At 39.4% G+C, this 25,462-nt stretch overlaps 3 protein-coding genes across 5 annotated transcripts in view; 1 reads left to right on the top strand and 2 right to left on the bottom strand.

Annotated features, from left to right (window-relative positions):
• The first annotated feature begins 673 nt into the window (after window positions 1–673).
• LOC121733652 (pleiotropic regulator 1) lies at window positions 674–7,960 on the top strand. Its single transcript, XM_042123974.1, has 9 exons — window positions 674–893; window positions 1,092–1,216; window positions 1,535–1,756; window positions 2,063–2,149; window positions 4,489–4,574; window positions 4,946–5,140; window positions 6,226–6,390; window positions 7,211–7,366; window positions 7,752–7,960. Exons 1-9 carry the CDS (start codon window positions 778–780, stop codon window positions 7,941–7,943), a joined length of 1,344 nt encoding a protein of 447 aa, XP_041979908.1. The 5' UTR covers window positions 674–777; the 3' UTR covers window positions 7,944–7,960.
• A 1,275-nt stretch (window positions 7,961–9,235) lies between these two features.
• Window positions 9,236–12,426, bottom strand: LOC121733655 (tubulin-folding cofactor B-like). Its single transcript, XM_042123978.1, has 5 exons — window positions 12,225–12,426; window positions 11,489–11,688; window positions 10,928–11,071; window positions 10,238–10,396; window positions 9,236–9,827 (listed from the first exon to the last, which is right to left on the bottom strand). The coding sequence occupies exons 1-5, from the start codon at window positions 12,345–12,347 to the stop codon at window positions 9,710–9,712; spliced, it is 744 nt and encodes a 247-aa protein (XP_041979912.1). The 5' UTR covers window positions 12,348–12,426; the 3' UTR covers window positions 9,236–9,709.
• A 2,205-nt stretch (window positions 12,427–14,631) lies between these two features.
• The window catches only part of LOC121733648 (SR-related and CTD-associated factor 4), a 30,678-nt gene continuing 19,847 nt past the window's right edge, over window positions 14,632–25,462 (bottom strand). For 2 of the 3 annotated variants that reach the window (XM_042123962.1, XM_042123963.1), the window contains exons 15-23: window positions 24,840–24,908; window positions 24,137–24,243; window positions 23,846–23,953; window positions 22,257–22,477; window positions 21,825–21,929; window positions 21,412–21,536; window positions 20,533–20,631; window positions 19,235–19,276; window positions 14,632–18,499 (exon numbers count right to left, since the gene is read on the bottom strand). In XM_042123962.1, the coding sequence (XP_041979896.1) occupies window positions 16,914–18,499; window positions 19,235–19,276; window positions 20,533–20,631; window positions 21,412–21,536; window positions 21,825–21,929; window positions 22,257–22,477; window positions 23,846–23,953; window positions 24,137–24,243; window positions 24,840–24,908 (2,462 nt within the window). In that variant the 3' untranslated portion in view covers window positions 14,632–16,913. The remainder of the gene's footprint in view (window positions 18,500–19,234; window positions 19,277–20,532; window positions 20,632–21,411; window positions 21,537–21,824; window positions 21,930–22,256; window positions 22,478–23,845; window positions 23,954–24,136; window positions 24,244–24,839; window positions 24,909–25,462) is intronic. The other variant, XM_042123964.1, reaches the window with a different exon arrangement.

Below are 25,462 nucleotides of genomic sequence, written 5' to 3'. Positions count from 1 at the left end.
GCTGTTCTTATTTTTAATGTTGTAATACTATGACCCTTCGAGTTACTTGCTATTAGATTTACTAGATAGTTCATTAGAAGATGATTCGGATTGTGATTTTGATGTGCGCATTGTTACTGTGGAAAAAACAAAACGATGTGGATTGAAGATATTCAATTGAAAATATAGGCTCTGGGGAAAAGACTGCCTGCTGCCTGTGAAGTGCTGTGCTAAGGTAGCAAGTGGCAACACTGTTTGTATCTGTCTAATAATCACAGAAATTTTCGAGCATCTATGAAGAGAAGAGATGAATAGATGACAGATGTATCAAAATATAAATGTATATTTTCAGCTTTGATACAGAGATGCAAAAATATACATTATAGCAGTGTTGTGAGCATATTGTGAGTGTGACTTGTGTGTGGTCTCCTGACGATTTCTATAGAAAGATGTATCGAGAATCGAGATGTATCGTGCTATAATATACATCTTTACATTACCTGCTCTGTGTGTGACACCCTTAAAGCTTATATAATAATATATACGGTTTGGTATCAATACGGTAGACCCTGGAATTTGGTAACATAAAAAAGATTTTTTTAATTATTGCGCTTTACTTAGGTTTGACACTATTAAAAGAAGAAGAACATATTTTGACAAATGTCACTTAACTTTTGACAGCTATCGTCAAATTTCAGACGCGGTCGGCCAAAACTAAAATCTGTAAATAAATTGTGATTTGTTTTAAATAATAAATGATTTTAGTTTAGTGACTAAGTAACATTAATAGTAATCAAAATGGCAGACGAAGTTATAAAACATTCAGTGCACACCCTCGTATTCAGATCATTGAAGAGGTCCCATGATATGTTCCTCTCAAATCAAAGCATTTTACCTCCAATTGATGAAAAAGCGTAAGTTTTTATAATCAAATATAATGTATAAACATGATCGCTTATTGCCAAAAGAAAATGAAAGCATTTCGTCACCATAAAATGCTGTTATCTCAACTTTCATATTTTCAAACAATGCATGCCTTTAGATTGAACCGAAAGTTTGATAATCGTAAACTATTTATTCCTTAGTGCATGATGTACTTACTTTGATTTCAGAGAGAAAGTACTGAGGTCAGTGAAGGCCAGAGACAGCTATGGTCTAGTGATGTCAGCGGTACAACAAGCACAAGCGACTAAACAACATGAGGTTTTAAGCAGACCAGACACTCCACATGAATCAGGTATATAATATTATAAAATAAAGAAGTTGTAAAAGGTTTAGTAAGTTTTTTTTATAAAAAAACTTAATTTGTTATCATGAAAACTACAACTTTTATTCTTTCAATCTTTACATTACAGTTAATAGTTTAGATTCTACTGTTGATACATTTCAGGATTCATATTTCTTATTCAAAATAATATGTTCAAAATTTTCCAAAAGAGACTTGATTTCAGTACTTATTCAAATCAGTAAGATTGCTTTCTGAAACAAAATTTTGTCACTTTTGATAAACAATTATCTATTGTTTATTTCAAACTTTTATTTATAATGCTTTCAGACATAGCAGAATCTGCTGCAATTCCTACAGAGGGTGCTATGCTCCCGTACACAGGGCCCACTGTGCCCACTCCGACTGCTATAGTTCCATTACCTCGTAAAGCCCCTACAATGCCTCGACCCAAGTGGCATCCACCGTGGAAACTGTTCAGGGTTATATCCGGGCATTTGGGCTGGGTACGCTGTGTAGCTATTGAACCTGGCAATGAATGGTTTGCTACAGGTAAGCAGATAATGTAAATAAGAGTATCTCTATTAGGCGTCTTCGTTTATATGGCTATTTCATTGTAGTATATGTAAAGCCTTTTTTAAATTAGTAAGTATTAGCTTCTGACCAATTTTTAATTTGCTTATTTGAACTTGGTTATTTCAAATATCTGAAATATTTTGTTCTCTAATATTATTTACAAGACATATTCCCCATAGGACAGGTGTCGCCTATTTTGGGGGACCGTTATTTGTAAAAATGTTTGTAAATTTTGTTATGGTCAATAAACAAATCATATTGTATTATTGTATTGTATTTCAGGTGCTGCTGACAGAGTTATTAAAATATGGGATCTAGCCAGTGGCAAGTTAAAAGTATCACTCACAGGGCATGTGAGCACAGTCAGAGGTAAAGTTTTATATTTAATTTTAGTTAATATAAGACCCAGTGAACTTTGCATCATTCCCATACAAATATGTATATACCTTCACTGGACTTTCACAAGTATAATATATAATACACATAGGCAGAAATAAGCCAAATCGGTTCAGACATTCTCATAGAGAGAATAAAAAAATTTAAAAATTATTTTTACTGATATATATTTCAAGAATTAGTTTAAAACAATTGTTTTAACCCATTAATCCTCAAGCGGCAGCCAGCTGCCACATAACAATTGAAAATCTGTTGTGTCTGCGATACCCACGATGAAGGTGTTAATTGAATATGATTTTTTTTACATTGACTTAATTGTACAGCTACAAATATTAATAAAACAGGTGCCTTACTCCCGAAACTGATATCAACTTGATACGAGTCTGATTTCGATTTCGTTTTTGATGTCATTGTAACGCGTAGGAATTCCGGAACAAAATCGTATCAAAATCGAGATGTTGCCATGGCGTCTTGTCAACGTCGTTATGGCAACGTTGTATTGTTATTTAAAATTATTAGAAGGTTACGAAAAATATGAAATACTAGCTGTTGCCCGCGACTTCGTCCGCGTCAACATAGTAAAATAACAAAGATAGTCCCCTAACAAATATGAAAAAAGTAAAATATAACCTCCTCCTTTTTGGAAGTCGGTTAAAAAGTAGCCTAAGTTACACCTTACTACATCAGCTATCTACCAAAAAAAGTCCCGGCAAAATAGCTCCAGCCGTTTCAGAGATTAGCCGGAACAAACAGACATACAGACAAAAATTTTAAAAAATGTTGTTTTGGTGTATGTACCTACATACATTCATATGCATGTAGTAAAAAACGGTTCTTTCAATGTTACAAAAAGACACTCCAATTTTATTTATATGTATAGATGTATAGAAGATGTTACATAGATTATGTAATGTTTGTGTTTTTTCGTCATACCATAAAAATACATTTCTTTAGAAACTTTAGATGGATGTGCCCATTTTCTACTTTAGTGGGTTTAAAATGGTTATTTTCGTTAAGGAACATCTTGACATTAAACAAATATGTAAATTCTCTTTTGTAGTTACACTTAACATTGTCATAAGTATACATATTCTAGTATAAAATTTGTAAAATTTGTATCCCTGCATGCCAACATCAAAAGTTCGTTTTTATTTTGATAATAATGGTCCGTCCGACGCACCTTACTTATTTATACGTGGGAGAGCCATGCTTCGGCACGAATGGGCCGGCTCGACCGGAGAAATACCACGTTCTCACAGAAAACCGGCGTGAAACAGCGCTTGCGCTGTGTTTCGCCGAGTGAGTGAGTTTACCGGAGGCCCAATTCCCTTCCCTATCCTCCCCTATTCCTTTCTCCAGCTCTTCTGATGCTGCGAGTGTCCATGGGCGACGAAAGTTGCTTTCCATCAGGTATAAAATATATCACCTATAAAATATAAATGTTGAGATTCCTGGAAGAAAATCCAGGAATCGTAAAAGGGTACATTTTTTTTTTTATGAAATAAGGGGGCAAACGAGCAAACGGGTCACCTGATGGAAAGCAACTTCCGTCGCCCATGGACACTCGCAGCATCAGAAGAGCTGCAGGTGCCTTTTAAGAGGGAATAGGGTAATAGGGGAGGGTAGGGATGGGAAGGGAATTGGGGAGGGTAGGGAAGGGAATAGGGTAAGGTACATGCGGGCGAGCCAAGCTAAGCACGATACCAAACTTAAATGGGATCGTATAGCTGTACAGCTCCATTGGTGGTGCCATCAATCACATTAAAAAAGCTTGCAGGCTAGCTATATTATTACGTTAAAATAATAATGAATTAATATTTATTATCAACAAAAAATGAAACGACACCATACCAATCGATACCGCAGTGACCTTAAAAACGTTTACAATACCTAACTCGGCAACAATCGATCTCAATAGATGTCGATGCCTCTGTTGCTACCGTAAAATTTGACGTTTGTACACGATCTGAAAGTCGATTCTCAGACAATTTTGTTTGTCGCGACCACCTAAGATTTCGATTTGGCGAATGTTTCGATGCTGATTAGTTCCAAAATGAGCCACAGCCCGATCGTGCGCTAGCATAGCTGTCAGGAATAGCAAAATCCATTGAGGTTGATTAGTTTCAAACCGATCCGCAGCACGATCGTGCGCTATTTTAGATGTCCAAAGCATGTCTAAAGTGTCAAAAACCGTTGAAATCGAAAATCGAAATCGATATCAGTTTCGGGAGTAAGGCCCCAGGATTTATTAAGTTCTGTACAATAATATTTAAAACATTATTAATACTTATTGACTCTCCTATTCATTAAAGGTTTGGAAGTGTCCTCAAGACATCCCTACCTGTTCAGCTGTGGGGAAGACAGACAAGTCAAATGCTGGGATCTAGAATATAATAAGGTAAAATATGATTTGTTTCTATATAATTCTTTTACTGTATAATTCTTGTACAATCTATGTTTTTTTAGTAATTTATTGTAAAATTGATTGTTTATGATATGATGGGACTCGCCAACTATATTTACACTAAATTTCAATAAAATTGGTTTAAAAGAAAAGAAAAGACACTTATTTTTAATATTAGTACAGATGTGCTTGATGATTAAAGGTGATCGCACATTTGTCCGCACCGTACGCGCCGCATCCCAGAATTCGTTGTATGATTATAAGTTTACGGTTGTATGAAATGACGTCACGAAATGCGGTGCGTGCGGATAAATGTGCGATCAGCTTTAAAACCCGTTCAATCCATAAATTAATGTCATTTCCAGGTGATCCGTCACTACCACGGCCACCTGTCCGCCGTCTACACTCTGGCGTTACACCCGTCACTCGACGTGCTGGTGTCGGCGGGTCGGGACGGCACGGCGCGGGTGTGGGACATGCGGACGAAGGCCAACGTGCACACGCTCGCCGGACACACCGACACCGTCGCCGCCCTCGCGTGCCAGGCCGCCGAGCCGCAGGTAACTGATAAGTCTAACTTATTATAAATTCGCTTCTACCGGCGCTATGAATGATGTGAAACCTCGCACGTTCGTCAGCACCGCACGCGCCGCATTTCGTGTAATATGCGGTGCGTTCGGCGCGTACGGTGCTGGCAGATAGGCGATCAGCTTAAGTACGATACAATCTTAGCCAGCTGTGAGAGTTGTTTAATAATACGATTTACGAATGCTAATATGGACCTAGATAACTTACACCTCTGCTATGGAAAGAGCTATGTTGAGAGTATCTCTGGTAGACAAAATTCCTAATATAGTCAGTCATTCGCCAGAGAACTAAAGTCACCGACATCGCTCATAGATCGCTGAATAATAGCTGAAGTGGAAGTGGGCTGGTCATGTCTGACGGGAAGATGGTAGATGGAACAGACAAGTGTTAGAGTGGACATCACGCTTAGGCAAACGTAGTGTAGGACGTCCCGCAGCACGGTGGACCGACGATTTGAAGAAAGTGGCTGGCAGCGGATGGATGAAGGCTGCCCAAGATCGGGATGGTTGGCGCTCAATGGGGGAGGCCTACGTTCAGCAGTGGACGGCAATGGGCTGATGATGATGATGAACTTACACCTCGCAGCATGGTCTGCGATTCTCAGCATGTTTACACACGACCACGCAGCGGCAGCGTTTTTCGCCGCCGCGGCGGCGCCGTGTGTAAGGGCAAATAGAAACACAAGGATGAGTAATCAGACGCGGTCCGAAGGGGGGGGTCACAGGGGACATGACCCCCCCCCCCCCCCCCCCAAATGTAAGGTAAAAAAAACCCAGAACCGTCCGAGGGCGCAGATAAAAAAAAAGTGTAGTGACTACTGAATGACCCCCCCCCCCCCCCCCCCCAAATTTCAGGCTGCGACCGCGCCTGTGAGTAATGGAGCGGCACCGCCGTGAGTTCGCGTAAACAGCCTTAGAGCTCACTGTTCTGACGAGCTTGGTATTATTAGCAGAAATCCTCACGGTGGACTCTTTGAAACATCACGTCGCTCTAGACCAAGTTTCCGTTGAAAAAACACAGACCTAAAGTCTACATTATAATCTTTCTTCATCACCAGATAATAACCGGTTCCCACGACTCTACGATCCGTCTGTGGGACTTAGCCGCGGGCAAGTCGATGTGCACTCTCACCAACCACAAGAAGTCTGTCCGAGCGCTCGCGTTGCACCCCACACTGTATACCTTCGCGAGCGCCTCACCGGATAACATCAAGCAATGGAAGGTATGTATTTTGGAATTTAAACTGTGTATAAATGTATTAAAGTTGAAAATCGTCATTGAAGTTCTAACACCACTAAAGTCACTTTTTGCCTATTTTCACCTTTTGATGCAATTCGCTAGAAAATCGGAAGATGTGTCGTTTTAGCCAACCGGAACACGTGTCGGCCAACAAAAACTCGTAAAATAGTTAAAAAGTAAATCTGAACTACTCTGTACAAAATTAAATTCATTTTTTTCTCTCTCCTGAAAAGTTAATATTTTTGTCTTACGTAGTGTAAGAACTATATAAACAATGCATCCATGGTTCAGTGCTATAGAGCTTGGCTCTTTACTATACTACTTTAGGAAGGAATTGATTCCTCGAAGTTTAGTTAGAGCAATACAAGAAGTACTTCATAATTGTCTGATAAGAAAAATAATCCGGAACTTACCAGTTGTATCCATCTCTCGTCCCACTGGATTACTAGAGTCAGTCAGTCATATTTTCTTTATGCTAGAGTATAAAGATAGATAATTGGTCTCTTATTGTGCACACACTCAAACATTTTTATAGGCTATACGTAACTTCTATGTTTCACTAAACCAGTCACCACCACCAAGATTTATTGGTTTATTCTATTCTATATCTTCATGTTCAATGACAAATTGTAATGATATAACTCCTTTTTTTTGTCGGTTCACATTTTACTAGTGACAAATTATGTATATATATATATATATATATATATATATATATATATATATATATATATATATATATATATATATATATATATATTCTATTTATTGTCTGCGCTCATGTACCACATGTATAATTCCAGTGTCCGGAGGGCAAGTTCATCCAGAACCTGTCCGGGCACAGCGCCATCATCAACAGCCTGGCGGCGAACGCGGACGGCGTGCTCGTCAGCGGCGGCGACAACGGCTCCATGTTCCTGTGGGACTGGCGCACCGGATACAACTTCCAGCGGCTGCAGGTATACTGTACATCTTATATTGACTAAGGGCTCCCACTCATACGAGGAACGCGTAGGCCAGGGTTAGCCTAAAAATTCTTTATAGAGTCATTCTGAAAAAATATATATGCTGCAAGCTTCTGAAATGCGATATAAAGTTAACATTTCAACAGATTATGTATTACTTTTGTACTGATAACATAATATAGTAAAAATAATAGTAGAATCAGCCTACTATTGTAATGCACCATTCATGCAGCTTTGTTACTAATTGTTACATTATTATGTTATATGATTTTTGTCTTATAACAACCAAACCTATGTTTTTTTTCTGTCGCTTTTGTAATAATTTGTTGGCGTCCAAATGTTAACCTAACATAACATTAAAATTTCTAATCATCATCAGGCGGCAGTCCAGCCCGGCTCCATGGACTCGGAGGCGGGGATATTCGCGATGCGCTTCGACCACTCCGGCTCGCGCCTCATCACGGCCGAGGCCGACAAGACCATCAAGATCTACAAACCCGACGACACGGCGACGGAGGAGACGCATCCGGTCAACTGGCGCCCCGAGATCATTAAACGAAGGAAGTTCTAATAAACTTGTTCAGATTATGAGTTTGTTTGACTGTCGATAATTAATAATAGCTCCCACACCAGTTTCAGTGACGGCGGCCGGTTTCGTTAAAACCCGGCCAGCTACGCAAGAGTAATTTTATAGTGCCCAAGTAGTCCTTTACTCTCATAACCCAGATGTCCAATACCCAATGTCAGACAATCGGGTGATCAGCCTGCATTGTCCTAACCAGACTTGGAAATAACACCAACGCGGGAATCGAACCCACGACCTCCGATTCAAGAGCCGCGCTCTATACCACTAGACCACGGAGGCGTTGTCGATATAATTACAGTGAATATGCATACTATAATTTCAGTGACGAAATCAAATATGTGGCTTGACAAAAAACGTGGCCGAAACGCATTACTAAGACTGGCCATAGACAGACCGCAAGTTGGAGTCGGGATCGACTGTCCTAGACGGTCGCGTTGTTTGCACCGACCGTTCAAGAACTGCTCCAGCGGAGCGGAGGATTGCGGATATGAATTTAGTATGGAAACTGCAGATCACTGTGTGGCGACCGCATTTTGCTGTTGATTTCAAGTTTTAACTGCAAGATGCGGTCCGTCTATGGCCGGCCTAAGAATGCAGTCTCGAAATCAGCGGGCGGGAGCGGCGCGGTGCGTGATACAGATTTATATGGGACAGGTCCTGAAAACCGAGCGGCGCGCGGCGTGCTAGACAGCTTATCCATATAAATCTATGCAGTCACGTGCCGCGCCGCTTCTGCCCCGCTGCCCGCTGGTTTCGAGATTTCAGCCTTAGTATAGTTCTTGCAATCTACGAGTGCGCGTAGCCTTTATTTGTAGTTGTAATTGTAATATAGATATTTTCGTTAGTGTGCGTACCTGACGGAGCAGTCAGTAGCGAGCGAGCCATGTACACGTGTATAGATATGGTCACTCACACAACTAAAGGCGCCGCGCACTCGTAGATTGGAAGAACTATAAAAATGCGTACCATAATTTTAGAGAAGTATGAATTATTAATCAAATATGTGGTTTGACCAAAAGCGTGGACGAAACGCATTACTAAGTGGCACTGCAGCGTGTGTCTCTTTTGTTAAAAACATATATTTTTAATTTCAACTTCGGCTGTCGAAACTGTTGAATGCAACTTGTGACGCATAGTCTCATCCAGGTAATAAGTAATCTTGAAGCTAATAATTTTTTAACATATCAATACTTATAGAATTATGGGGCTCTGAATGAAAGAAAAAGTTTGTTTTTTTAATTGTATTATATGAAATAATAAATTATAAGCTAATTTAATAATAAAACTATACTCGAGTATCAAAATGTGGAATGATAACTCCGATTTATACAATCAGTCTATTTATAAGGGTTGGTAAAAACTAGGATGTTTTAGGCATAATATTATTATAATTCATTGTACAGCAATATAATCCAGTTATGTTTAAACATAGCAATATATTTTGTCATAATATTATGTGAAACAAAGCCGACATTTTCTATTATTATTTTTAAACAATCTCCTAAACCTGATACAGAAGTAAATCATAATATAATAATGCCAAAACACATCTAATTGACTCACCAATCTATAAACAACACGAAGGGGCTTTTAAAGCCCTTTTTATTTTATGTTTTGCTACTTTAATTTAATTTTTTTTATACAGCAATGGTTATTTCGTAGCTATAAATAAATGCCTTACTTATCTAAAAATATAGTTAGCAGCTAGCGAGCACTGTGATAAGCGGTGATGATTGATGACTGGAGATGAATCATATCTCATCATCTAGGTCGTCCTCTTCGACGGGGAAGTCACCCAGCGTGACGTAGACGGGCTTCACAAAACCGCCGTACTTCGGCGGACACGTGAAGTACCGCTTACCGTTGAAACTGGAAAGATAAGAAAGGGGTTTCACTATAATTTAGTATGGAGCTTATGGGAAAGCGCTCGTTTTTGTGACGGAATATTTTATTGTGTCGCAGTAAACGAGTTTATAACAAACGCAAATGTGGGCATCATGCAATTGTCACATAATCTTGAGTTAAAAAAAATATCATAAAATGAAAATTAGTTTGCGTTTATGATAATAACACGACCGACAAAGGACAGACTGGATTACTTCAACTAATGTAACTTGAACAGCTATCTAATACGACTATCGCTGTGAGTTACAGTGAAAGAGAAGACTGCCTTGAGCCTTTCTTTGCCGTACGCGTGCCGGACGATAGAGGGAAGACAGCCAAAACACTATGCTTAACAAACTCATCCCTAACAAGTACATCATATACTCATAACTCACGTGCCGTCATTCTTGCCGCGCGGCTCGTCGTACTGCACGCCGATCCACAGCCCGCGCGCGCCCTCCAGCGGCCCGTTGTAGCGCACCGTCGCGCGCCGCGTACCCGTGTTGCCTACGCGGACCGCGCACCGCGACCCCACAACCACGCTAGCTGCTAGCCTGCATACATCATATATTTAAAATCAATAATCCATACTAATATTACAAATGGGAAAGTTCGTCTGTCTGTGATTTTTACCTCTTCACACCCAAACCGCTGAACCGACTTTGCAGAAATTTGGTATGGAGATATTGTGAGTTCCGGGAAAGGACATAGAATACTTTTTATCCCGGAAAATATCACATGGATCCCGCTTGATAAACAAATTTTGGCGGAGTTGAAGTTTTACCCATTTACAAACAGGAATTTTCCAATTCAATGAGTTTTGTCTTGGCAAGTCTTTCACGCTCACAGTAGTATTGTGCTCAAACTATTGCCAGAAGTGTTGAGTGTGGGTTAAAGTGATATTTCTTTTAAAATTTAAGACTTTACTCCTTTTTTTTCTCTTTTAAAGTTAAAATGTGAATGTTTGTAATAACAAATTTTTAAATTATGATTTATGTTCGAAAGTTTTCATATGTTAAAATTATAACTATGTAATGTTCATGTATATGAATGTAGCTGTGTTGTATAAACTAAATGAATCATACTTTGCCTCCTCCTCGAGTTCCTTCTGCTGTTGTTCCTTCAGTTTATTCATCTCCTCCTCATTGTACTTGCCCAGCTTGTTCCGCTGTAGGAATGCTCTCAATGTGTCATCTTTCTTCTCGTATTCCTCTTCTGATAAACGGAATCTAAAAAGTTATTTGATTCTAAAATAAATCAAGTCTGCATCCGTTGATCGCGGATTCTTGGAAATCGATTGTTATTCTATTGTCATCATGGTCGGCTTCGACCACTTGGGGCTTGAAATTATGTTTTAAATATTGCATTACCACAATGCAATATGCATGCTTACATAATAATACACCAACTTATTGAATTTTTAGGTTTCTAACCATAATCCACTCTTACCTATTAAATTAGTTGGTATCAGTCTAGTTGTGGTTCAATTATTTTAGGGCTGTCTTAGCAGCTATTGAATAGCATAGTATTTTCTTCGTCATATAAAGAAAATTTGGGCAGTGTGTGTGTGATGAAATTCGCATAAAGTTGCCTTGGGTAACCAACATTAGCATTATGCCATTCAACCTTCCTTTATTATACCATACCTTTCAGCGGCATCAGCGGAGTCAAAATCTTTGACCAGGGTGAAGTTGTCGGTGACGTGTATTCTCATGCCGTCATCAATGGGGTAGGAGCCGAGCAGGGCGTCATCGTTGTCTATGTCACATATGAGGTTGTTTTTATTGTCAAATACTTTCAGTTTCATAGTGCCAGCTGTACCTCCGGTAACCAACTCCAATTTCGTCTAAAATTAAAATCGTACCTATTTGTGACATTTTACAAGCCTTTCATATGGTTTTTAGTTTTAATTTTTAGGGTGTCACAAAACAAAATGATAATACTTTGAAGTATGTATGTGTCCTGTGTATAGAGATCACGGAGAAAGTAGCGCTGAAAGAGTTTTTTTTTTTTCAACTTTGGTATGGGCAAATTCACGACACTCGGGCTCTTGCCCATACAAATAACAAAAACAAAATTTGTTTTTCAACGCTGTTCTACAACAGTGAACTCTGTACATGAGACACATACAAACCCCAAAGTATTATCACTCAGTTTTGTTACCACTGTATACAAATGAACCAGAAGCAGAAATATTGTATTTGTGGATGAAGAGCACCTTCTGCAACTAAAACTATTTGAAATTGGTATTTTTATTTCCGATAAGGTACCAGTTTTGATTAAAAATCATCTTAAACACCTCAAATTCAATTTATTAACAAGCAAAACAGAGGTAAATGGCTATTTTACATATTTTTATAAAAATTGTATGAATCATCTAACCTTAAATTCCTGAATAGTAATTCCTTTTTTAAATCGGCGCTCAATCGGAGGCGCATCCTCACTGTCCGATTTCGTTATAAGGACATTTACAAAGTCTTGAGTTACTACTTGAAGACCTTCCATAATTTTTGGATTATTTTCAATTTGAATAATATATTATTTTTTAAACCAAAACAAAGAAAATCGTTTCAAGCCGCAAACGGCAAAAGTCAAACTCAAAAGACAATTGACATTAGTTTATGCTTGACGGTTCAATTTTTTAATTTACCAACTAGCGAAGGGCGAGGAGTCGAGTTCACATCGGCAGAATACAGAGGCGATATTTTGCTTCCTCGATAAAAAAAAATAGTTGACGATGGCTAGAAAAACGCGCCAAATTCAAATAATCTTGTTAGGGTTAGGGGTACCCAAAGGGTAAAAACGGGATCCTGGACCCTATTACTGAGACTTCGATGTCTGTCCATCTGTCTGTCTGTCTCCAAGCTGTAATTCAAGAACCACCATAGCTAGACTTCTGAAATTTTCACAGATTGTGTATTTCTCTTCTACTAAAAACAAAATAAAGTTAATATTGGGAGCCCCCCCATACAACAAACGTGTTTTGGCCTTTTTGGCTCGTGATCCATAATGGCAACATGTACCCCGCATTCCAGATGACGTTAGAAACGCTCACGCTCAAGACCGTAGTTTTTCCCGTTCCACTAGCATGTGAGCGTCAGTGATACAAACCCAAGTGGAACGGATTATGGGTCGTTTTGAGCGTTTTGAGAAAAGTTTAAAAAAATAACTTTTTATTTTTATACATAGGTACATTGAACCGAACTTGGATATTACGATCCTTTTCTTCAAGTCGTAAATAAAATTAATTTTATTGTTTATAGTTACTTTTATTTTACAAATAAAATACATAATATTATATTTGTTTCGTTTTTAGTATTACATTTTTTTTACTCAAGTAATCATATTTTAATATACTTAGTTAAACTTTTATTATATTTGAGTTTTCACATTGAATCATATTTTAATAACAAAACCACATACTTTGAATATTGACTATTGTCACAATATACATATAAACGTTAGGTAACAGTACCGCTTAATGCTTAGTCAAGTACGAGTAAGTCAACAGGTATAGGAGAGATGAAAATTAATATTAATTATTATATTTTATAAATTATAAGAAATCATTTGACCTTTCATTTAAAACAATTTATTTGCCAATCAAAATATTTCATAAGTGTTATTTAATTTATTTAATTAAAATATTATTTGTAATGAAATAATATTATAAAGTTTTTTTGTCTCTACTCTCTCCTGAACACTTTCCGAACATGGCTTTCGCGATATAGTTACGTTAAAATTTAAAAAAAAAAACTAGAACGCCCACTTTGACCCATCTTCGTCAAGGGTCGTTTTGAGCGAAAATGATGACGTCATGAGTGACGTCATAGCCGCGATCAAAACGACCCCGGTCGCCAAAGGGAACGGCAGAAGGGGACGTTTTGAGCGTTTTGGTAGATACTTGAATTTTTCACGAAATCCTTAAATGTGTACTTTCGTATTTAATAATATTTGACTAAAATAAATAATAATTAAGGGGGGCTCCCATATAAAAACACAATTTTTTCCCTATTTTCCCTCTATAACGGTACGGAAAACTTCGTGCGCGAGTCTGTCTCGCACTTGGCCGATTTTTATTTATAAACCTCTAGTCCACCGACGCGACGCGACGCTGCGAAACAGCGGCAAACCGATTTTAACTGTCTCATCCGCCACACGACAGTGCGTTATATATATATATTGCATTTTCTATTGCTGTTTCACATTGGTTTCGCAGTTTTCGCAGTTCGCAGTGTCGGTGGCGAGTGGACTAGAGGCGTTATAAACGCACAATCCAGTCTCTTTTAGACTACATTCAACAAAGATTTTTCTCATTAGTTCCGATTATTATCTACTTCTTTTTATTTCGAAATGATAATATTCTGTGGGTAATCATAATTTTTAGACTCAGTTCCGGCAAATTGTACATCCACAAAGGACATTTAGCAGCTTTATCATTACTAACCCCATAAACTGTACTGAACTGTACATTATTTGAGAATTGAGCCTACTCATAACAATGAACGGTATCTCTCTACTCCATAAAATCTATTCATTGTGAAGCATAGAAGACTCTTTCATAGTAAAATAAAATGTTTAGAGATTATAATATTTTTATGTTAATGTAGGCAGCAGACTTAAAGTAAGTGATTTGGTTCATAAGTTAGCAGCAGCTTTCTAAATAAATGCTGAAATTAAAAAATCAAAAATCTAAACAATGTGTGCAAATGACCTCCTGAAAAATAAAAATAAAGATAAACAAGTACTTAAATAAAAATTTGGAAGAAACTAGAATCAAAGATCACGGTGAATTTATAAAATTTTATTTTAAGCACATTAATTATGAAAACATTTCGCATGCAATTTGATGCTTATCTACAATAAGCTATAGTGTGATTCACGAATTATCAAATATCTATGCCCTATATAATTACATTACAGTTTACACATATTACAACAAATATAAACAGCTGAGTCGACGCTTTAAAAGTAAATATTTTCCTAAACTATTATATATTCGTTACGAATATTGCTATGCCTATAATTTAAATTTGTTATTTATAGGGTACCAACCCACCCTCACCAATAAGTAAAATAAAAAACACAAGCTAAAGTACAGCGGTCGACCGACAATATGGTCACCCTTCTACGTAGTACAGTAACCCGGGGCTTAGCCAAAGAGAAAATATATAAACAATAACAAATTAGATAGTTATAAAATTTATGATACCACTACACTCTCATACATTTTATTCTTTTTGAATTCGGTTTTGTTTCGACATTGCACTTTGTATAAGCCCCCAGCTCTGACACAAGGTCTTCGTTCTTCTAGAGAGTTCCAAATATTTCCAGCGAGATCCAGTGACGAGGCCTTTGCACACATTGCTAGTGGTACATCGCGTCGCAATCGAAATTCTATAATATTTGTTTAACAAAACTTTCCATTGCGACACGATTCGATAGTAAAAAATGTTGCCCGCCTAAAGCAATCGCTTCGACAAAATATTGCACAATCACCAAATGTTCATACATATTTACATAATTTTGTTCAACAATATAATAAATTTGTGACGATATGAGGTGCGTTTATTGCAATATTATGGTACAGTGTGAAAAGACGATTGCTTTAGTGACTGTGACACGACCGACGCTCTGTGAAAAACTAATCTTCAAAAACTAACAAAACATCTCTTTGAAATTAAATGACTTTAATAAATACAAGATAACTATAATCCAGCAACTAGTAAGATCAAAAAAATATATAAAATGATTAATAAAGAATTAATTCCAAATTCATTTCAAATAGATTTTAAAAATGCAAATTACATTTAACTAAAATTTGTACACCATTTTATGGTAAAAGAAAGTTATTCTAACCTAATCTTAGAAATGTTTAGACAGTCGAAAAGGAAACTACTGGCAACACAGTGGGAATGAAACAGCCTATGAAATAAGACAGTGGTGTGAAAGAGATAGCGTCGGTCGTAGCGGGCACGTACCTGCGGCTGCGGCGGCTGGGTCGAAACAAAACGCTCGGGACCAATAAGGCACTCGTATATTTCAACATGACTGTATAAGATTAATCTTTGGCGTTGTCGGTGATACTCGCCGTTTCCTACAATACCCTATGATGCTCGGCAAAAGATTCAGTTACTTTATAAATAAAAAAATATCGTCGTGGCAAAAGTAAAATCACATTAATCATATTTTACAATATTAAAAAAACTCGCGATTTCCAAATTTAACTCTCCACGCGCAAATTGAAAAAGCAATATTAAATTGTTCAATAATATAATATCATGTGATAATTTAATAGTTTATTAATTAATTAGTTAAATAAACTTATTAATATACTTTGTTCAATGATTTTATACGATGCCACTATTTTAATAGAATAGATTTTAGTTTAAGCATTCTCTAAATCTTTCGCCGAAGATACATACTTTTCTAAAAAGTGTAACATACTGCTGGCGTCAGAAACTTATAAAGAAGTGGCGATAAGTATTTTTTTTACAGAAAAGTTAACTTCTGGACTATAAAAAGTTAAAATAATGATGTCATGTTTAAAAAGATAGTTTGTGAATTTACTGATATAGTTAATTATTAATTCGCCACTACTTTTCTATCCGTGCTTTACATGTGACAAATTCCTGTTCATTATTGTAATAATTTAAACACCCTAAATTAGTATAAAACAAAAATAAATGTGTCATATTAATTTAAATTTGTCACATATAAAGTCGGATATGTTTTCGATCACCTTGCAACATGTTTCCTCTGTGATTGAAGTAAATCCTGACTAGGAATATAGAAAACCATACTCAGTTCGCTTATTTATCTGCAGTAATACTTTAGGATATGAAAATTGAGCTTATAATTGATTGAGATCTAAGATAATCGATTTAACATTAATGCCATTTCAATTAAGAGTGGCAAAATGGGGTTAAAAATCAACATTTCAGGTTTGCGTGTCGCAAATGACGTGGTTTTCTAAATTCCCAGTCGGGCAGTATAACAAAACATATACCGTAGGCGGCCGTCACTGAATCAATTCCACTGGAAATATCCAAACTTCCGCTTCTTCGCGTGTCAAGCCTCACTCTTGGTCCGTTCACTGAACATATCGCCGTCGTCCGTCTCTTTCGCACTGCTCTCTATTTTCGCCTCCGTCTCTTTCGCGACGGGCACCGCAAAACTGGTGTCCACCGACTCGTTGGCGTCGTACAAATCGAGAACCGGTTTCGGCGGTTCGACCTCGCTATTATCATTGCTTGTAATTTGATCATTGACTCTATCGTTGCTCCTTTCCTCCGTACATCTGTCCTGCTCTCTCGCGTCTTCGTTTGTATGACTCTGACTTTCCATCTGCGCGGGTTCATTTTCTTTCTCCTCTCGTCGGTCCCGCTCTGCATTATCGTTATGATTCTCAAATGCTTGCTCAACAGCCATGGGCTCATCGACAACAGGGGATTCATATTTATCGTTACTATCTGCTGCAGATTCGTACTTGTTACAGCTTTCAGCGGCTGCGGGCTCATATTTTTCGCTGTCGGTAATAACCGTGGGGTCATATTCATTATTACCGTCCGCGGCCGTGGGATCATATTTGTCATCGTTTGGAGCCGTGGGGTCATACTTATTATCATTGCTCGTGACCTGAGCACTCCTATCACTCGCATGTTGCGTATCGGTACTGGTTTCGGCCCGGGGCGGCTGCGACTGTTTTTGTTCGGCGGTGTCGTCGGCCCGCGCCTCCTCCTCGGCTTCCGCGGCGCCCCACCGGGACTTCCTGTCCTTATCTCTCCTGGAGCTCCTCTCCTCTCGTTTGTCCTCCCTCTTTTCGTCTCGCTTATCCTCCTTCCTATCGTCTCGCCTGTCCTCCCTCTTGTCGTCGCGCTTGTCGTCTCTCTTTTCGTCTCGTCGGTCGTCCCTCTTGTCGTCGCGGGGGCGGCGGTCGTCGGGTCGGTCGTACCCGCGTCGGGCGCGATCGTCCCGCCGGTGGTCATCCCGCCGGCGGTCACGGCGGCGATCGTCCCACTCGCCTCGGCGGTCACCCCACTCCCTGTCCCGCTCCCCGCTCCACCCCCTGTCGAACTCGCGGTCGTCGAATCTCCTGTTACCCCGGTCGAAGTTATCCGCGGGCCCGTCGAACCCATCGAAGGACCTGTCGCCGTCGAAGCCCCGGTTGCCGTCGAAGGGGGGCCGGGGCCCGTCGAACGGGGGTCTCGGGCCATCGAAGGAGGACCGCGGCCCGTCGAATGGATGGCGGGGTCCGTCGAAGGGAGGCCGCGGCCCGTCGAAAGGCGGACGAGGTCCGTCGAACTTGGGCCGGGGCCCGTCGAACAGCGAGCGCGGGCTGTCGAAAGGTGGTCGCGGTCCGTCGAAGTGCGGGCGCGGCCCATCGAACTGTGGTCGAGGTCCGTCGAAGGGCGGGCGGGGTCCGTCGAAGTTAGGCCGCGGACCGTCGAAGTTAGGCCGCGGGCCGTCGAAGTTAGGCCGCGGGCCGTCGAAAGGCGGCCGGTTACCGTCAAATGGCATACGGTTGAAGGGGGGCCGCTCGAACATCGGCCCATCGAATGGCGGCCTCTCGAACGGGGGTCGCGAGAACGGCGGGCCCATCCCGTTGAACCGGGGGCCGAAGGGACCCGGCGGCCCCTGGAGGTCCATCCACGGTCCTGGAAAAGGGAGAAAAGGGGGTTGAAATGCCGCGAAGCGTTGGACAGGAAGGCTCGGTTAAAAGGAATGTCCAACTGCTGTTGCTAGCGACACCTAAATTCTATGAGTAGATATTTTAACAAATTTAAATCGATTTAAAATGTACGAAAATAGCATTACAGTAAAAAAATTGGCTTATGTAAGTTCGTTACTGACATAAAAAAGTTATATTTAAGTTAAGTCCTTATCTTTTCTAGCTAGGACTAAACATTGTGTAACGATATTATTACTAAAGGAGAATGTCAATAGCAACAGTCGATCGTCCGCTTCCACCGAGCCTAACTGGCACACTCAAAGTCATTAAATTATTACTTTAAATTAATAAAGTTTTTACATAGGCTTCATGTTTTTTTTCTTACTCTTCGTGAAATTAAAGTGAACATTTACTGCCGCACTCAGAGATATTAATTATAATTAACCTTCAATTTAATGAAGAGTTTGAGAGATAATCGAGTAATGTTGTGTGTACACTTTTCTAACTATGTGATATTTCTCTAATCGTGAAAACCTGTCATTGGCTTTCTTTTTCTATAATGTCGATTCTATTGTATTGTAAGTTAAAGCTGTTGGTTTTCCAAAATAAATAAATAAATAAATAATTGATGGGGCTTAATATGTGTTTTTAATTAATTCCTCTCTGATTGCGGCAGTTTTTGTCTCTGAGTGCGGACATTAGAGGCGAGACTGAATCGTACCTCGTATCGGTGCCCTAGCTGTAGGCCCTCTCATTCTCAGTTCTGTAAACCAGAATACCTCACATATTTATTGGAACCACATTATATCGTTAGTAGAGGTAAGTGTGATACTAGTTATTACTTTTGTTAGAATAGAAAGATGGAACAGAGGGGTTAGTGCGAGTTTTATTCGATCATACGCATCGAGCACGTTAACGCGAATTTATATGGAATCAAAGCAGCGCCATCTACTGGCTAAAGTGGATACTACTTTGATCCCATATAAATTCGCGTAAACGTGCTCGATGCGTCGGATCGCATAAAACTCGCACTAACCCCTCAGTTATAATCACATTGCAATGTTATAATGCAGAAAAAATAATAATTATACATAATAATTATAAGATACTAAGAATGTTAATAAGAAAATTCCATAAAATATAACACATGACAGCCTTAAGTGTGTTTTTCACATGTGGTCATGAATTGTTGCTAAAGAAATACAACTACCACCATAACTAACAAGAGTAAATGAGAAAATAGAGGAGAAGACAAAAGAAATATGGCGCAAAGACGATTTGCGACTGTTGTTTAAGTCAAAATAATGTTAAGGGAAGCTTTATAAGTTATAACAGTTTGAAATTTGCACTCGGTAACTCTCTGAAGTCTTTTTTTTTTGTTAACTTTTAAATGAAATGAATTGTTTTAAATGAGCTACTAAAACTAAACTTTATTTGCTATAAAAGAAGATTTACATGGAATTAACAGCAAGTCTGTTAATTCCATGTAAATCTTCCTTCACGGTGTTAGACAATCTAATTTTGGATGGATCATTAAAAAAATTAATCACATCGCTTGTCACGTCACGTTGCAAAGAGAACTATCACTTAAAAATGAACTATATAGAGAGAGCGCGATCCAAATTTTTGATCAGAAAAATTTCTGCCAACCGATCGACGACATCAGACACTCATCCGAAATTGACGTCAGACACGTTAGAATTCTGATAGTGGCTGGTTTACACGTATTAAGTTGATAAGTAGTTAACTAAATTTTAACTTAATTTTAAGTTGTTAATTGCATGTAAACACAAAATTTTGTAGCAAGTAGCAAGTTCAAATTTAGTAAGTACTAAACTAGATGATAATTAGAATTTAGTTACTACTTATCTACTTAATACGCGTAAACCGGCCAGCGGGGTCCACAACAAAATATATGAGCAGATGCGTTCCGGCGGGCGACCGAATTTTTCTCATCAGAAATTCTTTATGCGGCCGGGGTAAAACGTGCGCGTCAATGTGTGCGTATTGCTGACTCACCGGCGCGGAACATGGGCGGCGCCTGCCGGGGCGGCGGCAGCTGGCTCCACCCTCCCTCGCCGCCCTTCGCCTCCGCTCCAACCGAGTTCTCATCTGACACTGTAACAACCAAACTTTACTTAATTACTTTCGTGGTTTATGTGTGGAACTTGTATGCCGAGATAGGTCCCCCTTCCCTTGTAGACCTTTAAACAGATTTAATTTTTTTTAAGATTTTAATATAATTCATCAAAAAGACAATGTTCTTCGATTTTTTTCTAAATATCAGGATTTAATTAAATGTAAAGTTTTATTATTGCCAAACCCTGTAGGCGCTCTTACAGACGAACAACTCGAAGGCGCGCGCCGACGGCAGTCGCTGGATTTTTTTCGTTGATTTTTTTTGACACAATAATATGTCGACGACAGTCGACGGCTGCCGTCGACGCGTGCCATTAGCTTTGTCCACACTGTGCCTTTTTCTGTTCGTCAAGGGCATGCGTTATAGCGCAGTCAACAGCGAACGTGAGGCATGCCCGCGACGCATGCCCTATGACCGTATCCAAAACTTCAAAAATGACAATATTGGCGTTGCGTTCCTTGACGCATTCAATTATTGATTGCGCCAATATGAAAATTGATGACGAAAATTGAAGATGAAAGTGCACAGTGTGGACATAGCTATTCGTATGTAAGAAGCCTTACTATACTGGTCTATCTGCTTGTCTTTGTTTGGCACATCGGAAAATTTTGACTGAATAATTTTACGGTGCGTAAATATCATTATCATAGTACTAATGTTAATGACAAGACTGGGCACAGACTTTCATACAATTTCGTCACTTTATATTATGATGTTTTGTGTCTCGATTCAACGTTAAGCTTTAAGTAATCTCTCACCGTCTGCGGGCTGCGACTGCGCGGGCGGCGGCGCGGCGGGCGGCGCGGCGTCGCCGTTGGCCATCTCCCACAACCTCTCTTGTAGACTCTTCTCGCCGCGCGGGGACTTCTCGCGGCTGCGCTCCCTGTAACAATGGCTGCGCTGTCACACTTGCTTATGTTATATTTTCCTAATCTTATTATCATTACTGTACCGGGTTTCCCACCTTAAAACTAAAACCCCGTATGTCTTCACAATGACTATCAAGGCAGAAGAGTATATTGTGGACCATTGCATTTTTTTAAATATTTTTATTTTATCATTTTATTTTATTTTTATTAAATAAAGGCAACAAAGTTTCAGGTCTTATTATCCATTGCATTTAATTAATTTAGCCGTAATTAATTATTTTAGCCGTAAAGCCATTCATTACCTGTTGGGTGCGTCCCTGTTGCCCCTGTCACGGTGTCTGTCAGCGTCACGGTCACGGCCGCGGTCACGGTCACGCCGGTCGCGGTCGCGCCGGTCATCGCGCTCCCTGGACAGTGTAAAGTCAATGGGGTAAACAGGTCAAACTAGCGTAATATCCACAGTAATATTTTAATTACGAAACTATTTATACAGAGTGTAAGAAAACTAAGTACAAAAATACTTTAGGGTGTGTAGAACACATACACACCCTAAAATATTTTTTACTTAGTTTACTGTAAAAAAAGGCAGCATTGATGGACCATTTTTTGTGATTTGTGTGGGCAAGCGCCCCAGTGTCACGAAGAATACACCCCTAAAGTATTATCACTTAGTTTTGTTACATGTATATAATTATTATTGTCTTGTCTATCTAGAAGTATTAGCACAAACTAACCGTTCCCTCTCCCTGGGTCGATCTCTCCGGTCGCGTCGGTCTCGGTCGCGGTCGCCGCGCCTGTCGCCCCGGTCACCGCGACTGTCGCCCCGGTCGCGGCGGTCCTTGTGTCGGTCGTCGGGCGGCGGCTGCGACGTGTCCGGCTGCGCGGTGTCCGAGAAACCCGGCGGCGGCTCCGAGGAGTTGAACATTGGCGGGGGCTTCGACAGCATCGCTTGGATCTGAACATTAATATTGCTAGATATAAAAATACAACCTATGTACACTTTTTTTGTTACTTCTATTTTTCCTTATGGCTAAATTAAGAGACATTTATTGATAACTTAAATTAATTTTAAACTATTGATATAAAAATGTATTTAATTTGAATTTATGTCAAAGACTTAATTTAATGAATGTTAAAATCATCAAATATTTGAGTGGATTTCAACAACTTGCATTTTTTATATAATTTGAGATTAGGTGTTTGCGGGAAATTGGTACGACAACTACCACCTAGACGAGTTAGCTTGTGACAGAATGAAGTGAATGGTGTATATTTTATGCTTCAAGAATCAATGGTATTTTGTAAAAATAATGTTTTACCCACCAAATTTAGAGAATGTCTCTTACCCACCAAAATTTAGCCACCAAAATTGTAATTTGCGAGAAACATAATCTTTAAAAAGAAACTACGTGCACTAAAGTTATAACACATTAACTTAACTATGAACAAACCAAAACTCTTTTGATATTTAAAATAACAACATGATATTATTGATAATTTAAGTACAGCAAAATTACATAAAATCGGGGGTTTTGTATTTGTGAGAAAACGGTTTTCTTTCATTTCTGGCTGGAAACTCGTACGACCCTGCCCAAAGCCACCTCCTAGGCGGATTATCCAGAATCAAGTTTTTTGTAAATAGGTCTAGATATTGAGTAAAATAGGTCGAGGACAAGCCACCAAAATTGAAAATCATCTATTAATGTTTATTATCTTGGAAAATAATTATTATTTTTAAAAAATAACGATGGGGCCAAATTATATGCATTATGTTTTACTTTTAAAATAAAAATGAAAACCTTATCTTAAAAAAATAGGATAGTTTTCAGCCTTGCCGCGCAAAAAAGCAGTTTGGGAAATCCAGTCATATCTAAGTGTAGCAATTATTTCTATAGTGGGACTAGATAGACTCGTCCCCGTTATATTGCACATGCGATCAGTTATCGATTTTATACATTACTACAATAAGATTATTATATTATATTAGAGGACGTACAATACAAGAAGCTCGCTTCTTGTATTGTACGTCCTCTAATATATGTCAATGAATGAAAGTTATTCTGGACATATCACTCTTACAGACAGATTTTCGATTTATAATATTACTAGATGACGCAACTCCGTTGCTCCTAAAATCGTTTACCGCGCAGGAACCGTACATTCTTCCGGGATAAAAGTATCCTATGTCTCTCCCAAAATATCTCCATACCAAATTTCAGCAAAATCGGTTTAGCGGTTTGGGCGTGAAGAGGTAACAGACCAGACAAGACAGACAGACACACTTTCATAGTTATAATATTATAAATAATATAAATATGTATACCTGATCAGCGGTGAGTGTGGGCGGGTCGGGGCGCTCGCCCTCGTCCGTGTCGAGCTCCATCGCGTCGTCGGAGGCCTCCTGCGCCGCGCCCGCACCGGCGCCCGCGCCCTGCAAATTGCAACAGATGAGTTACAATGACAAATCCCTCCATCATCTCTGGACCATACATGGTCCGATTTTTTGCTGTTTATTTTATTAAGGCGGTCCCAGAAAACTGTGCTCGACTTCCTAGGGCTCCGTGGCTGAAAAGGTTGGGAAACACTCTTCTAAGTATAGGAAGATGTCATCTACCTGATGCTGCTGCGGCGGCGGCAGCGCGGGCGCCGGCATCGGCAGCACGAGCCCGCCCACGCCCATGCCCATGCCCATCAGACCGCCCAGGAATCCGCCCACCATGCCTGAAACACACCATGAGTTAGTGCTTGCCATTGGTTAATGGTAAACTATCGTAACGGTAATCGTCACTCTGGTCAAATAACTAATTCAGTTGCTAACCATTGCCGTATCAATATGTAGTTTACTAACATATTCGGCTGCATTTAGACATTAAAGGTACAATTCCGTGCATCGCGACAGTCGCAAGCCGCGCGCAGCCTATGACTGTCATAGGCCGTGCTCGTCTGTCAAAATTAGAAACGGTGCCATACATTTTCATACAATTACTATTGTCGCGAGCGGCCGACGACAGTCGTAGGTCGCGCGCGGCTTACGACTGTCGCGATGCACGGAATTGTACCTTTAATGATGATTAAACTTAAAACAATCCATACAAATATTATAAATGCGAAAGTGAGTCTGTCTGTCTGTTACCTCATCACGTACAAACCGCTGAACCGATTTGGCTGAAATTTGGCATGAAGATACTTCCGAGTCCCAGGAAAGGACATAAGATAGTTTTTGTTGGAAAAATGTACGGATCCCGCGCGATTAACGAGTTTTGGCGCAACGGAGTTGCGGGCGTTAGTATACAATATCAACGCGTCGTCGCACTTACCCGGCTGCGGCATCCCGGGCGGGAATCCCAGCAGCGGACCCGGCGGCAGGGACCCATCACGCTGTAGACCTGCACAAACAATACATTATATTATGACAATAACTGCCACACTCAGAGGTGAACATTAATTACTTAAATGTAATCAATTTGAAAATTCTGACATAAGTCCCATACATTATCTGTCAAATTCTTCATTAAATTGAAGGTTAATCATAATTAAATGTCTCTGGGTACAGCGTTTCCGCTGTACCCAGAGACATTTAATTATTTAATTATTAGCATACATAAATACTATAGTTTGTGCGTTTTATGATGATATGCGTGACACATTATAATTGACAATAGTAGGGAAGTTACCTAACAAAAATTAATCGATAGTTTAAAAATATCGAATCACTTCGTAAAAGAATTGCAATCGAAATTATCGATTTCGTACTGACATTTCAGTGGTGCCGGCGATTTAAGATGGCCGCCTTTTTTTATCGATTTGATTTTGATTCAACAGAGTCAATCTCTATTGACATAAGTTCCGTTTCATGCATATGACATTTTTCAAATGTTTTCGTAACAATAATTTTATACTCCTATTTCACAGTTAATATTTATAATTTTTATTAATAAGT

The sequence above is a fragment of the Aricia agestis genome, chromosome 14 (assembly GCF_905147365.1).
Source record: "Aricia agestis chromosome 14, ilAriAges1.1, whole genome shotgun sequence".
In the NCBI taxonomy this organism is placed as follows: Eukaryota; Metazoa; Arthropoda; class Insecta; order Lepidoptera; family Lycaenidae; genus Aricia; species Aricia agestis.
The sequence above is the reverse complement of the archived record's forward strand: the minus strand, read 5'-3'. Positions and strand labels throughout refer to the sequence as shown.

What these genes read in the sequence shown, in the direction of transcription:
- LOC121733652 (XM_042123974.1), top strand. Translation starts at nt 778, where the DNA reads ATGGCAGACGAAGTTATAAAACATTCAGTGCACACCCTCGTATTCAGA. An exon ending in CCTCCAATTGATGAAAAAGC is followed by an intron (nt 894 to 1,091) that starts GTAAGTTTTTAT and finishes CTTTGATTTCAG; the next exon opens with AGAGAAAGTACTGAGGTCAG. An exon ending in GGGATCTAGAATATAATAAG is followed by an intron (nt 4,575 to 4,945) that starts GTAAAATATGAT and finishes TGTCATTTCCAG; the next exon opens with GTGATCCGTCACTACCACGG.
- LOC121733655 (XM_042123978.1), bottom strand. Translation starts at nt 12,347, where the DNA reads ATGGAAGGTCTTCAAGTAGTAACTCAAGACTTTGTAAATGTCCTTATA. An exon ending in TTACTATTCAGGAATTTAAG is followed by an intron (nt 11,689 to 12,224) that starts GTTAGATGATTC and finishes TTTTAATTTTAG; the next exon opens with ACGAAATTGGAGTTGGTTAC. An exon ending in GAACTCGAGGAGGAGGCAAA is followed by an intron (nt 10,397 to 10,927) that starts GTATGATTCATT and finishes TGATGTATGCAG; the next exon opens with GCTAGCAGCTAGCGTGGTTG.